Source organism: Somniosus microcephalus, unplaced genomic scaffold, assembly GCF_052327205.1.
Source record: "Somniosus microcephalus isolate GS21.2 unplaced genomic scaffold, FLI_Smic_1.0 scaffold172, whole genome shotgun sequence".
Taxonomy (NCBI): domain Eukaryota; kingdom Metazoa; phylum Chordata; class Chondrichthyes; order Squaliformes; family Somniosidae; genus Somniosus; species Somniosus microcephalus.
This window is the reverse complement of record NW_028225359.1, coordinates 288,856-303,329: the sequence shown is the minus strand read 5'-3', so window position 1 is coordinate 303,329 and position 14,474 is coordinate 288,856. Positions and strand designations below refer to the sequence as shown.

Sequence of the window (14,474 nt, the reverse complement as noted above, 5' to 3'; positions counted from 1 at the left end):
AATTCACAGCCAATGTGAAGTGTGGTCGCTGTTGTAATGTGGAAATGGCAGACGCCAACTTGCACACGGCAAGATCCCACAAAGCTTAATGAGATAAATGACTAGATTAACTGTTTCAGTCATGTTAGTTGGGAGATAAATATTGGCCTGGACACCCGGGAGACCTCCCCTGCTCCTCTTCTGATAGTGCTACAGCATCTTCTCAATCCACCTGCGAGGGCAGACAGGGCCTCACGTTAATGTCACATCTGAATGACATACCTCCCACTGTACAGCACTGCCTCAGGACAGCACTGGGTGTGTCAGCTTAGATTACATCCTCAGGCTGTGGAATGGGACTTGAAACCACCACCTTCTGACTCAGTGGTCAGACTGAGCGAAGGCAGAGTCCTAAGCTGAGACTTTGATCCTGGCGGGGAGAACAAGTCACACCCTTCCCTTTCGATGTAGAACAAACACTAATTTCGATCAGATCAGACAGTGTAATAGGACGGGACATTCTGACGGGAAGGTAGATTGAAATGAATAAACATCGAGTGTAAACCTGGCCCATGTAACCTGATATTAAACAGGAACCACAACAACTGGACAGGAATCAACTGGGGGATCAACTTCAACTGAGACACCAGCAGCAACCAGCAGTCCAGATGTTTCCACCTCATCGACTGGACCCTCAGCTACAGAAGGTAAATGGCAGACAATGTGACCCATTGTTTCATCACATCGCCCTGAAATTACTCTCCGAGGAGTTGGTGTGTGGACACTGAACGTGTTTGTCTGAAGTCAGTTCAGTTCAGTTCAGTTCAAATGCTTTATTGGCATGAAAGTTTACAGAGAACCATATTGCCAAAGCTTACATAGCAAAAAGGTACAGTTTTCCAACATTCTGTAGGTGTCAATCGATTTGACATTTGTTGGGTACATACAATATTACTTTTAAACAATATTAATTTTAAACAGTCTTTGTACTTCATTTGGTACGTTCAATATTAATTTTAAACAGTCTTAATTTTAAACAGTCCTCAGGTTGTGACATGTTGTTACATATTTGGCCCCAAGGTATGGTCTGTCTCCTTCTCCCAGGACTAATCTCAATTTTGACAGTTCATCCAATTCCTTGAAATCTGGGGTTGTTTGGCTTAGCTTGTTAGTCCCTCTCTCCCCTATTTCAGCACAGTCTGTAACCAGTTTGTGTTAAACAGTTACAATATCAGAGGGAGGAATTCCATACAAACAGGCTAACCCGGGCTGTCCAAGGTGTGCTGCAGGCTCCTGTTCCAGGTCTGGGCAGAGTTTCAGGCTGTGGCCCAGATGTGGGTGTGGTGAGGCTGGGTCCAGGGGCAGACTGAAGGGGCTCAGTCTGATGTTGAGGCCTGTCTCTGAAATGGGTGTGGAGCATCAGGTAAAGGAAAGAAAGATCTTGAATTTATATAGCGCCTTTCACAACCTCAGGATGTTCCAAAGTAATTTGCAGCCAATGTGAAGTGTAGTCACTGTTGTAACGTGGCAAATGGCAGAGGCCAATTTGCGCACGGCAAGATCCCACAAACCTTAATCAGATAAATGACTAGATAAGCTGTTTCAGTCATGTCAGTTGGGAGATAAATATTAGCCAGGACACCCTGAGAACTCCCCTGCTCCTCTTCTAATAGTGCCACAGCATCTTTTCCACCCACCTGAGAGGGCAGACAGAGCCTCATATTAATGTCAAAACAGAAGGACAATACCTCTGACTGTGCAGCACTACCTCAATACTGCACTGGAAGTGTCAGCACAGATTATGTCCTCAGGCTGTGGAATGGGACTTGAACCCACAGCCTTCTGACTGAGAGGTCAGAGTGCTACCCATTGATGCACGGCTGACATCTGATTAGGGACCTTGATGCTGGAGGGGAGAAAGAGTCACACGATTTGGGACAAGCACTAATTTTAGGCAGATCCCACAGTGTAACAGGACAGGAGATGCTGACAGGCAGGCAGATTGAAATAAATAGAGAAAAACCATTCAGTGTAAACCTGACCCAACTAACCTGATATTAAACAGGAGCCACGACAATTGGACAGGAATCAACTGTGGGATCAACTTCAACTGAGACACCAGCAGCAACCAGCAGTCCAGATGTTTCTACCTCATCCACTGGACCCTCAACTACAGAAGGTAAATGGTAGACAATGTGACCCATTGTTGCATCACATCGCCCTGAAATTACTCTCCGAGGAGTTGGTGTACGGACACTGAACGTGTTTGTCTGAAGTCCCTCTCTCCCCTATTTCAGCACAGTCTGTAACCAGTTTGTGTTAAACAGTTACAATATCAGAGGGAGGAATTCCATACGTACAGGCTAACCCGGGCTGGGATTACTCAAAGCTTAATGAGATAAATGACCAGATAAACTGTTTCAGTGATGCTCGTTGGGGGATAAATATTGGCCAGGACACTGGAGAGAACTCCCCTGCTCTTTTACTCATAGTGCCACAGTATCTCTTCCATCCACCTGCGAGGTCAGACAGAGCCTCATGTTGATGTCACATCTGAATTACAACACCCCTGACTGCAGCACTCCCTCAGTACTAGGGAGTGTCAGCCTAGATTGCATCCTCAGTCTGTGGAATGGCAGTATAAACCCACAACCTTCTGTCTCAGAGGTCAGAGTGCTACCCACTGAGCGACGGCAGACTCCTAAGCTGGGATTTTGGTCCTGGAGGGGAGAACGAGACACACCCTTCCCTTTCGATGTAGGACAAGCACTCATTTCGATCAGATCGCACAGTGTAATAGGACTGGACATGCTGACGGAAAGGCAAAGTGCAATTAATACAGAAAAACCATCGAGTGTAAACCTGACCCAACTAACCTGATATTAAACAGGAGCCACGACAACTGGACAGGAATCAACTGGGGGATCAACTTCAACTGAGACACCAGCAGCAACTAGCAGTCCAGATGTTTCCACCTCATCCACTGGACCCTCAACTACAGAAGGTAAATGGCAGACAATGTGACCCCTTGTTGCATCACATCACCCTGAAATTACTCTCCGAGGAGTTGGTGTACGGACACTGAACGTGTTTGTCTGAAGTCCCTCTCTCCCCAATTTCAGCACAGTCTGTAACCAGTTTGTGTTAAACAGTTACAATATCAGAGGGAGGAATTCCATACAAACAGGCTAACCCGCTGGTTACTAAAATCATGCTGCAGGATTTCAACCCCCAGTTGTGCGGACCCTAGTTGTCTCATCGTCTCCATGTTGTTTAAAGGACAAAGGTGATTAAACGCTGTACTGGTACCTAGTCACATAACAAATGTTTCCCTCACCTCAAATCAGCCAGTAAATATCAAAAGCACGGTGTCCTGTTAGTTGCAGGGTATTGTAGGGGTCTGTGTTCCTTGTGCATTGAGAGTGTGATTTGTTTAATATTTGCTGATAAGGGATTTATTTATGTTAAATTAGTTGGGGATAAACGGGTGATTTTCCGGTTGGCAAACGGTAACTAGTGGGGTGCCACAGGGATCAGTACTGGGGCCTTAACTATTTACAATCTATATTAAAGACTTGGATGAAGGGACCGAGTGTAATGTAGCCAAATTTGCTGATGATACAAAGATAGGTGGGAAAGCAAATTGTGTGGCGGATGCAAAGAATCTCCAAAGGGATATAGATAGGCTAAGTGAGTGGGCAAAAATCTGGCAGATGGAGTTTAATGTGGGAAAATGCAAGGTTATCCACTTTGGTAGGAAAAATAAAAAAGCAAATTATTATTTAAATGGGGAGAGATTACAAAATGCTGAGGTACAGAGGGATCTGGGGGTCCTTACACATGAATCACAAAGCTGTGGCTGTTTGGCATGGGAAGGCTTCTACCCATTTAGAGAACACATCCAGCAGGACCAGGCAGTACTTGTAGCCCCCCTGTGCGGTGGGCAGCGGTCCAATATAATCGACTTGTATGGACTGCCATGGTCCCTCCACTCTCCTAGTGTGTCCCATGGATACCTTCCTTTTCTGGGGGTCAGGGTTGTTTGCAGCACACACCAAGCAATCCGCGCAGAAGTCGTGGACACCCTCCCTCAGTTGCGGCCACCACCCTGCCTGTTCCACCCGTTGCCAGGTGGTCTCCGGCCCGGGGTGCCCCGCTCCTGGACCCTCGTGGGCCAACTGAAGGAATTCTCTGCGGTGCTGCTGCGGAACTACCCACTGTTCCCCTCTGAAAACCATCCCTTCCTTTACCGTAATACCTGCCACTCCGTATGGACCTTCTACCTTATCTCCCTTAGCCAGCGTCTCCAGAACAGTCTTTAGGGCGGGATCCCGTGCCTGGACCATCTTTAGGTCCGGGGCCAATGCTACCCTTGCACTCCCTTGGGTCCCACCTCTGTCTCTGATTGCTGCTACCTGACTCGACCCATATGGATCCCAAAACGTGCCCGTTCGAGCACCCTCTTTGGCCAGCACGTCAGCCTGCTGATTGCCCTCCGCACGGGGTTTTGTCTTAGAATGGGCCTTGACTTTGTGGATATAGAAATCCCCCTGGGTTCCTATCGATGTTATGATCTGTCACAACAATGGCTTGGTTGCTAGGGGTTTCCCGTCTGCAGATGTGAACCCGCGACAAGACCAAATGGCTAAATATTCTGTACACAAATTGCAAGTGAACATGCTGTCCGAGAAAATCATTTAGGGTGTAGGGAACTCTTCGGGGTGGGTAACCACATACACCACCGCCGACAGTTCAGAGTGCTGGCCACTCGGGAGTTTAATGGCCTTGGCAATGCCTGCCTTTGAGTCAGAAATCCCGCATCCAGTGAGTCCCCATCCACCACTGTACTGGACCCATCTACATAGATCTCACAGCCCGTGGGATGGATCCCAGCCCGAAACCCTATGTCTACGTCCCACACCCCATCAACAGAACATTTGTGGGCCACCCCTGGGTAGATCAAATTTGCGGCGAGCTTGGGCTCACAGAGGGCTTTCACACTCAAATTCATCTGAGAGAGCAATGTGTGCACTGCTCACCATGCCGTCCTTTATCCTTCCATCCAGAAGCATCTGAGTGGGCTTATGATGGGTAAGAGAGTTATCGGGGACACCCCCGTGAAGATTTGTGATCTCCTCACGGCCCAATGTGTGGCAAGCAGGTGCCTCTCACAATTGGAGTACCCTCTCTCTACATCTGTGAGGATTCTTGATGAGTATACCACAGGCCTGAGCTTGCCATGCCGCTCCTGGAGCAGCACTGCGTTCAAACTGTCCCCTGTGGCAGCTACCTCCAAAAAGAACTCCTTTCCCCATCAATCGCTGCTAAAGCCGGTGTGGTCTGCAGATCTCTCTTCAGACGACTAAACGCTGCCATGCAGTCCTCATCCCACTCCCAGCCCACTCCCTTGTGGAGGAGCCAGAGGAGAGGAGCTGCCATAGCGGCATAGTCCTCTATGAAATCCCTGCAGTACCCTGTGAGACCCAGGAAGGATCTTACCCCCGTTACCTTGGTCGGGGCAGGTAGCTCCTGTACCATCTTCCTCCTCACCTCATCGATGGCCCGCTCCCCAGCACGCATAGTCAGCCCGAGGAATTTTACTTCCTGCTGGCAAATCTGTGCTTTCTTGGGATTAACCTTGAACCCAGCTTCCTTTAACAGACTCAGCAGCTCAGCCAGCAGTGGGCCATGCTCCTCCCCCTCGTTGGAGAACAAAAGCAGGTCATCCACGTACTGCACAAGCTGCTGCGGTCTGCTGAACCCTTTTAAACAGTTGGCCATACATTGGTGGAAAATAGAAGGACTGTTGTGACACCCTTGGGGAAGGCAGGTCCACGTGTACTGCTGACCCTTGAAAGTGAATGTGAACTTATACTGGTCCTCCCTTTTGAGAGGGATAGACCAGAATCCATTTCATTGTAAAAGCTTTTATAGATATGTGAAGAGAAAAAGATTGATGAAGTCAAACGTAGGTCCCTTGCAGTCAGAATCAGGGTAATTTATAATGGGGAACAAAGAAATGGCAGACCAATTAAATACATACTTTGGTTCTGTCTTCACAAAGGAGGGCACAAATAACCTCCCAAAAATGTTGGGGAACATAGGGTCTGATGAGAGGGAGGAACTGAAAGAAATCAGTATTTGTAGGGAAATGGTGTTAGAGAAATTGATGGGATTGAGGGCCGATAAATCCCCAGGGCCTGATAATCTACATCCTAGGGTACTTAAGGAAGTGGTCCTAGAAATAGTAGATGCATTGCTGTTCATCTTCCAAAATTCGATAGACTCTGGAACAGTACCCATGGATTGGTGGGTAGCTAATGTTACCCCACTGTTCAAAAAGGGTGGTAGAGAGAAAACGGGGAATTACAGACCGGTAAGCCTGACATCGGTAGTGGGGAAAATGCTGGAGTCCATTATAAAAGATGTAATAGCAGAGCACTTGGAAAGCAGTGACTGGATCGGACAAAGTCAACATGGATTTACAAAAGGTAAATCGTGCTTGACTAATCTACTGGAATTTTTTGAGGATGTAACTGGTAAAATAGATAAGGGAGAACCAGTGGATGTGGTGTATTTGGATTTTCAAAAGGCTTTCGATAAGGTCCCGCATAAGAGATTAACGTGTAAAGTTAAGGCACATGGGATTGGGGGCAAGGTATTGACTTGGATAGAGAACTGGTTGGCAGTAAAGAGCAAAGAGTTGGAATAAACGGCTCTTTTTCCGAGTGGCTGGCAGTGACTAGTGGGGTACCGCAGGGATCGGTCCTTGGACCCCAGCTATTCACAATATATATTAATGATCTGGACAAGGGAACTAGATGTAATATCTCCAAGTTTGCAGACGACACAAAGCTGGGTGGGCGTGTGTGCTGTGAGGAGGATGCCGAGAAACTCCAGTATGATTTGGACAGGTTGGGTGATTGGGCAGAAGCATGGCAGATGCAATATAACGTGGATAAATGCGAGGTTATCCACTTTGGTGTCAAAAACAGGAAGGCAGATTATTATCTGAATGGCAATAGATTGGGAGAAGGGGAAGTGCAACGAGACCTGGGCGTCCTTGTGCACCAGTCGCTGAAAGTAAGCATGCAGGTACAGCAGGCGGTTAAGAAGGCAAATGGTATGTTGGCCTTCGTAGCGAGAGGGATTGAGTACAGGAACAAGGATGTCTTGCTGCAGTTGTACAGGGCCTTGGTGAGACCACATCTTGAGTATTGTGTGCAGTTTTGGTCGCCTTATCTGAGGAAGGATGTTCTTGCCATGGAAGGAGTGCAGCGAAGATTCACCAGGCTGATACCTGGGATGGCAGGAATGACGTATGAGGAGAGATTGGGTCGATTGGGCTTGTACTCGCTGGAGTTTAGAAGAATGAGAGGGGATCTCATCGAAAGTTATAAAATTCTAACAGGACTAGACAGACTAGATGCTGGAAGGATGTTCCCAATGGTCGGGGAGTCCAGAACCAGGGGTCACAGTCTAAGGATAAGGGGTAAGTCATTTAGGACTGAGATGAGGAGGAATTTCTTCACCCAGAGAGTGGTGAACCTGTGGAATTCTCTGCCAAAGAAGGCAGTAGAGGCCAATTCATTAAATATATTCAAGAAGGAGTTGGATATATTTCTTAAGGCTAAAGGGATCAAGGGATATGGAGAGAAGGCAGGGACAGGGTACTGAATTTGGATGATCAGCCATGATCTCATTGAATGGCGGAGCAGGCTCGAGGGGCCAAATGGCCTACTCCTGCTCCTATCTTCTATGTTTCTATGTAAATGTCCAGCACCATGAATGTTTTCACAGATGCTGGGATACTGCCGATCAGGTCGGCTACGGCTGCAACAGTGGGGGCACAGGCTGGGATGTTCTTGTTAAGAACCCGATAGTCCACAGTGGCTCTCCACGAATTGTCCGGTTTCCTAACCGGCCAAATCAGAGAGTTCTCATGAGTTGCTATGGGTCTCAACACACCCTGCTCAACCAGTGATCCCAATGCTGTCTCTAAATCCACCTCTGCCTCTCTGGGGAAGTTATACTGTTTCTGTGGTCGGGCCATGGGGTCTCCTTCTACTCTGACCTCCAGCCCTATTACCCTCCCACAGTCGTGCTTGTGTGTAGTGAATGCCGCGAGGTTGGCTCGCACATCCACTATGTACTCCGCCGGGGTAGAAGTGACTAAAAGTTCAAGGTCATAACTACCCTTGGGCTTCATCGTACACACGGTTCCCTTGCCTTGCTTCCCTGGTATAACTACCACCTCCTTCTCCTTTCCCGTGCATACTGCCCCCCAAAGACAGTGATTCCGGAAATCCACCAATATCTTGTGGGCCAGTATGAAGTCTGCCCCCAAAATGCCTATTCCCTCCCGCTCCCACCACATCAGGACACATTTCCACTCCATATGGAGTGCGCCCAGATCGATGGCTAGCGGGATGGAGAAAGACCCAGCCTGTTCGTTCCCGGTGAACCCTACTAAGTTATATGGGACCCCGCTCGATAGAGGGAATGTGGTCGTGTTATCCGCATAGACAATGGTGCTTGAAGCTCCAGTGTCCAGCAGATAGATCCCTTGCACCTTCTCCACCCCCATCTTCATGCAGAGTCTCTTCCAAGCATCATAACTTAGTGGGCACAGGTAAATGGGCTGAGAAGCCCCTAGTCATGGGTCGGGATTATTCGGGGCGGATGGGAGTACGCTGCCCGCTGCCGCGTCCACCCTACCCTGCCCTGCCGGAAAGACTGCGTGGAGAGCAGCCACTAATACCGCAAACGGATCAGTGCTGCTTCCTGCCACAGCTGCGGCTTTCTGCACTGGCGCTGGAGGATCCCCTTTCCCGCTCCTTTTGTCAGAGACTGGGCAGTCTTTCCTCCAGTGCCCTTTACTCCCGCACCCATAACAACCCTGCTTCTTCTCTGAGCTACCCCCTTCCTGGCGCCACTCTCTTCTAACGTTGCCTCCACTAGGCTTTAACTCGTGTACTCTGCCCTTTGGTTTGTCATCCTCACCCCTACCATTCTTAAAAGAGAGAGTTAACTGCCGGATCACACTCTCTTCTGTGGTCTGGGGTCCCTGGAATCGAACCACCCCTCTGCTTTGGCCTTGATCCTCGGCAGGCTGTTCGCCACCAGGGTCCTCAGCCAATGAGCCCTAGGCTCCCCCTGCAGCTGCGCCCGGTCGGGCACCCCCACACAGGCACTCCGGTAGACGGGCCAAAGCCTGTCTGCGAAAGCCTGCGGTGCCTCCCCAGCTGACTGCAGTGTCCTTTCCACTCGGGAGAAGGGACTTCCATTATTGAGGCCCATAGCCTCTAGGATGTCATCCTTTATCCCCTCTAACGTACCCTGCCCCCTCTTGCTACCCACTGAGGGTGTCTGGTACAACCTACTATCCAGGGAAAATAAAAGTAATTTGGTTGTCTCAGTTTCGTTACAATTATTGATCTCCCCCCACCTGCTCCACATCCGTAAAATGGGCGGATGGGTCCCCTGTGCTGGTCAGTTTGGTCAGGTTAGAGACCATTGCCTGCAGCCGGAGGGTCGTAAACGGGACCACGAAGTCACTCTGCAGTGGCCCGTCTACGGGCGCACCGTATTTCCGCTGCCGGACAGGGCACATGGGTCCTGGTCCCGGCACTTCGGGCGGTGGTCGAGCATCCTCCTCTGCCTCACAGTCCTCCTTATCTCCCTCCTGCTCAGCCTCATCTACCCGGGCCACTCCCAGAGCTACCAAGCAGACCATCCCTTTGGCCTTAGATAGAGCATCGGTCAAATTCCGGGTCTGCTCCCGGCAAGGACCATGATTACCCTTATCAAACCCTCCAGCGCTGGCGACTCTGTATGCCACCTGAATATCCTTCAACTGCTCTCCCACTCTTTACCTCACTCGACAAGTGAGCGTTCTCCTCCCTAACCACCCTCTCATTCCCCTTTGCCTCAGTTACCTGGCATTGCAGGAACTCCTTATGGTTATGGAAGGTTTCCTCCTGGCTTATTCTTCCCTGCTTCTCATCCCTTAGCTCCGTGCATAACCTGCTCCCTACTACAGCCCTTGCGTCTGACTGTGCCTCGGACTTCCTGAGCTCTGCCTCTAACTTAGCAACCTGCTTATCTAGCAGTTGGACTTGTCTTTGTAGACAGACGAGCCATATCGCCTTTTCAATGCTGCGCCTATGCTCCTAGCCCTCCGTCCATTCTGCCGCTGCATCCCTTCTTCTTCTTAGGCAGTCCCTCGAAACCAAGGATGACTTGCTTCCACATTAAAAATGAGTTCACAGGTGACTGATGAGTCCAATGCGGGACCTACAGTCTCTGTCACAGGTGGGGCAGACAGTGGTTGAGGGGCAGGTGGGTGGGGTGCTTGGGTTGACGTGCGCTCCTTGCGCTGCCTGCGCTTGGCTTCCGCTTGCTCCCGGCGAAGAGACTCGAGGTGTTTGCCGCCTTCCCGGATGCTTCTCCTCCAATTTGTGCGGTCTTGGGCCAGGGATTCCCAGGTGTCGGTGGGGATGTTACACTTTTTCAAGGAGGCTTTGAGGGTGTCCTTCAAGCGTTTCCTCTGCCCGCCTGAGGCTCTCTTGCCGTGCCAGAGCTCCGAGTAGAGCGCTTGTTTTGGGAGTCGCGTATCGGGCATGCGGACAATGTGACCCATCCATCGGAGCTGATTGAGCGTGGTCAGAGCTTTGATGCTAGGGATGTTGGCCTGAGCAAGAACACTGACGTTGGTGCACCTATCCTGCCAAAGGATTTGCAGGATCTTGCGGAGGCAGCGTTGGTGGTACCTCTCCAGTGCTTTGAGGTGCCTGCTGTACATGGTCCATGTCTCTGAGGCATACAGCAGGGCAGGTATCACTGCTGCCCTGTAGACCATGAGCTTAGTGCCGGGTTTGAGGTCCTGGTCTTCAAACACTCTCTTCCTCAGGTGACTGAAGGCTGCACTGGCACACTGAAGGCAGTGTTGGACTTCGTCGTCGACGTCTGCCCTTGTTGACAGTAGCCTCCCGAGGTATGGAAAGTGGTCCACATTGTCCAAGGCCTTGTCGTGGATTTTGATAATCGGGGGGCAGCACTGTGTGGCGGGGGCAGGTTGGTAGAGGACCTTTGTCTTACGGATGTTTAGTGTAAGGCCCATGCTCTCGTATGCTTCGGTGAAGGTGTTTAAGATGGTTTGGAGTTCGACCTCCGAGTGAGCGCAGACGCAAGCATCGTCTGCATACTGTAATTCGATGACAGAGGATGGGACGACCTTGGATCTGGACTGGAGCCGACGGAGGTTGAACAGTTTCCCGTTTGTTCTGTAAATTAGCTCCACTCCAGTGGGGAGCTTAATGAGGGTGAGGTCCAACAAAAAACTCGCGACCTAAAGAACAGATGGTGGCTGGAGAAAGCGCAGGAGATCCAGCAGCTAGCCGACAACCACGACGTGTGTGGATTCTTTAGCGCAGTCAAGACCATCTACGGCCCAAGCACCCAAGGCCCTTCCCCACCTCGGGCCAAGAACGGAGAGGTACTCATCAAGAACAGGGAAGCAGTCAGTGCCCGCTGGAAGGAGCACTTCGAAGATCTCCTTAACCACGACTCTGTCTTCGACACGAGTGTCCTCAACTCCATCCCACAACATGCTACCCGCCACCATCTCAGCACAACCCCAGCCCGGCATGAGGTTGAAAAGGCCATCCGACAACTGAAGAACAACAAGGCCTCAGGAGCAGATGGAATCCCTGCCGAGGCACTAAAGCATGGCTGAGAAGCACGATTGGCGCGAATTCATGAACTCATTTCCCTTATCTGGAAGGAGGAGAGCATGCCAGGGGATCTCAGAGACGCTGTAATTGTGACCATCTTCAAGAAAGGTGACAAGTCCGATTGCGTTAATTACAGAGGAGTTTCCCTGCTATCTGCCACAGGGAAAGTCATCGCAAGAATCCTCCTCAATCGCCTTCTCCCAGTGGCTGAAGAGCTCCTCCCAGAGTCGCAATGCGGATTCCGCCCACTAAGGGGCACAATGGACATGATCTTCACCGCACGTCAATTACAAGAGAAATGCAGGGAACAGCACCAACCACTGTACATGGCCTTCTTTGATCTCACAAAGGCCTTTGACACTGTCAACTGTGAGGGATTATGGAGTGTCCTCCTCAAATTCGGCTGCCCTCAAAAGTTTGTCACTATCCTCCGCCTGCTTCACGACGACATGCAAGCCGTGATCCTGACCAACAGTTCCACCACAGACCCAATTTACGTACGAACCGGGGTCAAGCAAGGCTGTGTCATCGCACCAACGCTCTTCTCATCCCTTAGCTCCGTGCATAACCTGCTCCCTACTACAGCTCTTGTGTCTGACTGTGCCTCGGACTCCCTGAGCTCTGCCTCTAACTTAGCAACCTGCTTATCTAGCAGTTGGACTTGTCTTTGTAGACAGATGAGCCATATCGCCTTTTCAATGCTGCGCCTATGCTCCTTGCCTTCCGTCCATTCTGCGCTGCGTCCACCGGACGCTCAGCACACAAGCCTAGCACCCACTTCTTAGTGACGTTAACCTTCTTAAACACATATGAAGAAATCCTTTCCTCCATTTGGGATCTTTCGCCAGAAGCGCTGTCCATGACTGATTTACACTCCTTTAACCCAGGTCCTGCCCGTGGTTGCCAAGAGATGTAAGCAGTTTTGATCCTAGCCCAATTGCTAGACGGACGGTTCGAATGGCCCCCGCCTTATGAATCTTCTATACCCGGGAATTATTATTCAGAGTGTAAATGGAATAAGTCACGGACAGGAATACTTCGGTGAAAAATCAGATTTATATTTATTTGGTCTAACATATACTGGCTAAAACATGCACTACTAAACGAAATCACTGTCTCTGTGGAGAATAAGATCCAGGTTACAAACAACATACATACAGTACACAACATGCAGTAATTCCCTTGTTGCTATGTTGGACTCTAACTCCACCCCTACCAACGAATTACCCAGTTGCATAAACCCCTTCGCCTGGCTGAACCAAATGAAGCTTCCAGCCCGGAATAACCCAAAAGTTTCACTTTGAGAAAAACTCTGAACCCTTACAGCTCACCCAGCTCACCTGGGATATCGGGTTACTGGCTTGGGACACTCGAGACCATGCTTACCACCACACACAGTCGGTCTCGATCGCTCCGCTCAGCGGCTTCTTCCTCTGGTACTTCTTGTTCGGTCGATCTTGGTGGAGCGAGAGAGCGAGAGAGAGAAAGAATGGTGGAAAAGGATCTATCTTTATAGGAGTCTGGCTACCCCTATCTTCCCCGCCAATCTTTAAAATCCTTTTGTTTCTAAGCACTCCGGTGCTTAATCAGTGATGGGTCATCATCGGACCCATGAGTATTCTGTGATTGGACTAATGGCCCTAAGTCTGGGACATATCTTCGGTCTTTGTGTTGGGACAAACTGGCTCCTCTTCGGCTGGCTGAGGCCAGTGGGTTCATTGTTCTGCTTCTCTTCTGAGATGGAGGTGAGAAGTGCTTTTGCATATTAGAGTGGCTTTCTAATAGGTTCAAGTTCAACGGGTGCCTCGGGGTCCTCAGCCCCTTCGTCAATGGCCCCCTTCCTTTCCCCAGGACTGTCGGGCGGTCCCATACACTCCGGATGACTGACAGTTCTTTTGTCACAGCCAACTGCCATGCGTTCTCTGGAGTTTTAACAAACCAGTCCCCCACGCATCTGCACAGGGCGATCCCACCACAGGGAAAACACCCTCAGAAAAATCCCATAAAGTCCAGAAAAATATTCTCGACTGAGTCCATTCTTCAAACAGAGACTTTGCGATCTCTTCAAACATCACTGAGGTCACATAGAGATGTTCAAAATCATGAGGGGTTTTGATAAATAGGGAGAAACTGTTTCCACTGGCAGGTGGGTCAGCAACCAGAGGACACACAGATTTAAGGTAAATGGCAAAAGAACCAGAGGGGAGCGGAGGAGACTTTTTTTTACGCAGCGAGTTGTTGTGATCTGGAACGCGCTGCCTGAAAGGGCGGTGGAAGCAGATTCAATAGTAACTTTCAAAAGGGAATTGGATAAATACTTGAAAAGGAAAACATTTGCTGGGCTATGAGGAAAGAGCAGGGGGAGTGGGACTAATTGGAGAGCTCTTTCAAAGAGCCGGCACAGGCCTCCTTCTGCGCGGTATCATACTAATGAGGACATTTCACTGACAAATTTTAAAAGGTAGCAAATGTGGTTGAGGAGAAACAGATTTGCAGACTAAAGCGTTATAAACGACGCAGACTACACAGTATCTGGGGAATGCGATGTGCAGTCGGTAGCCTAGAGTTAACACTGGCTCGCACGACTAGTAAAGAGGACCTGTACTGGTGCAATTGGATGTTGTGCTCCCTGGCCGGTTAGTTAGCAGGGCGCAGGTGAAAACATTTCTCTAGCATCGAAACACTGGAATATAAGTTGAGGAAACATTTTTAAAATGCTGCCTACCTTAGACTGGAGTTAGACTGGCATCTCACACAGAC

General features: G+C 49.8%; 1 protein-coding gene across 1 annotated transcript in view; it reads left to right on the top strand.

Annotated features, from left to right (window-relative positions):
* The window catches only part of LOC147082108 (uncharacterized), a 75,155-nt gene that overhangs the window by 29,765 nt on the left and 30,916 nt on the right, over positions 1-14,474 (top strand). The window contains exon 12 of the mRNA XM_085980440.1: positions 2,867-2,983. Coding sequence (XP_085836566.1) covers positions 2,867-2,983 — 117 coding nt within the window. The remainder of the gene's footprint in view (positions 1-2,866; positions 2,984-14,474) is intronic.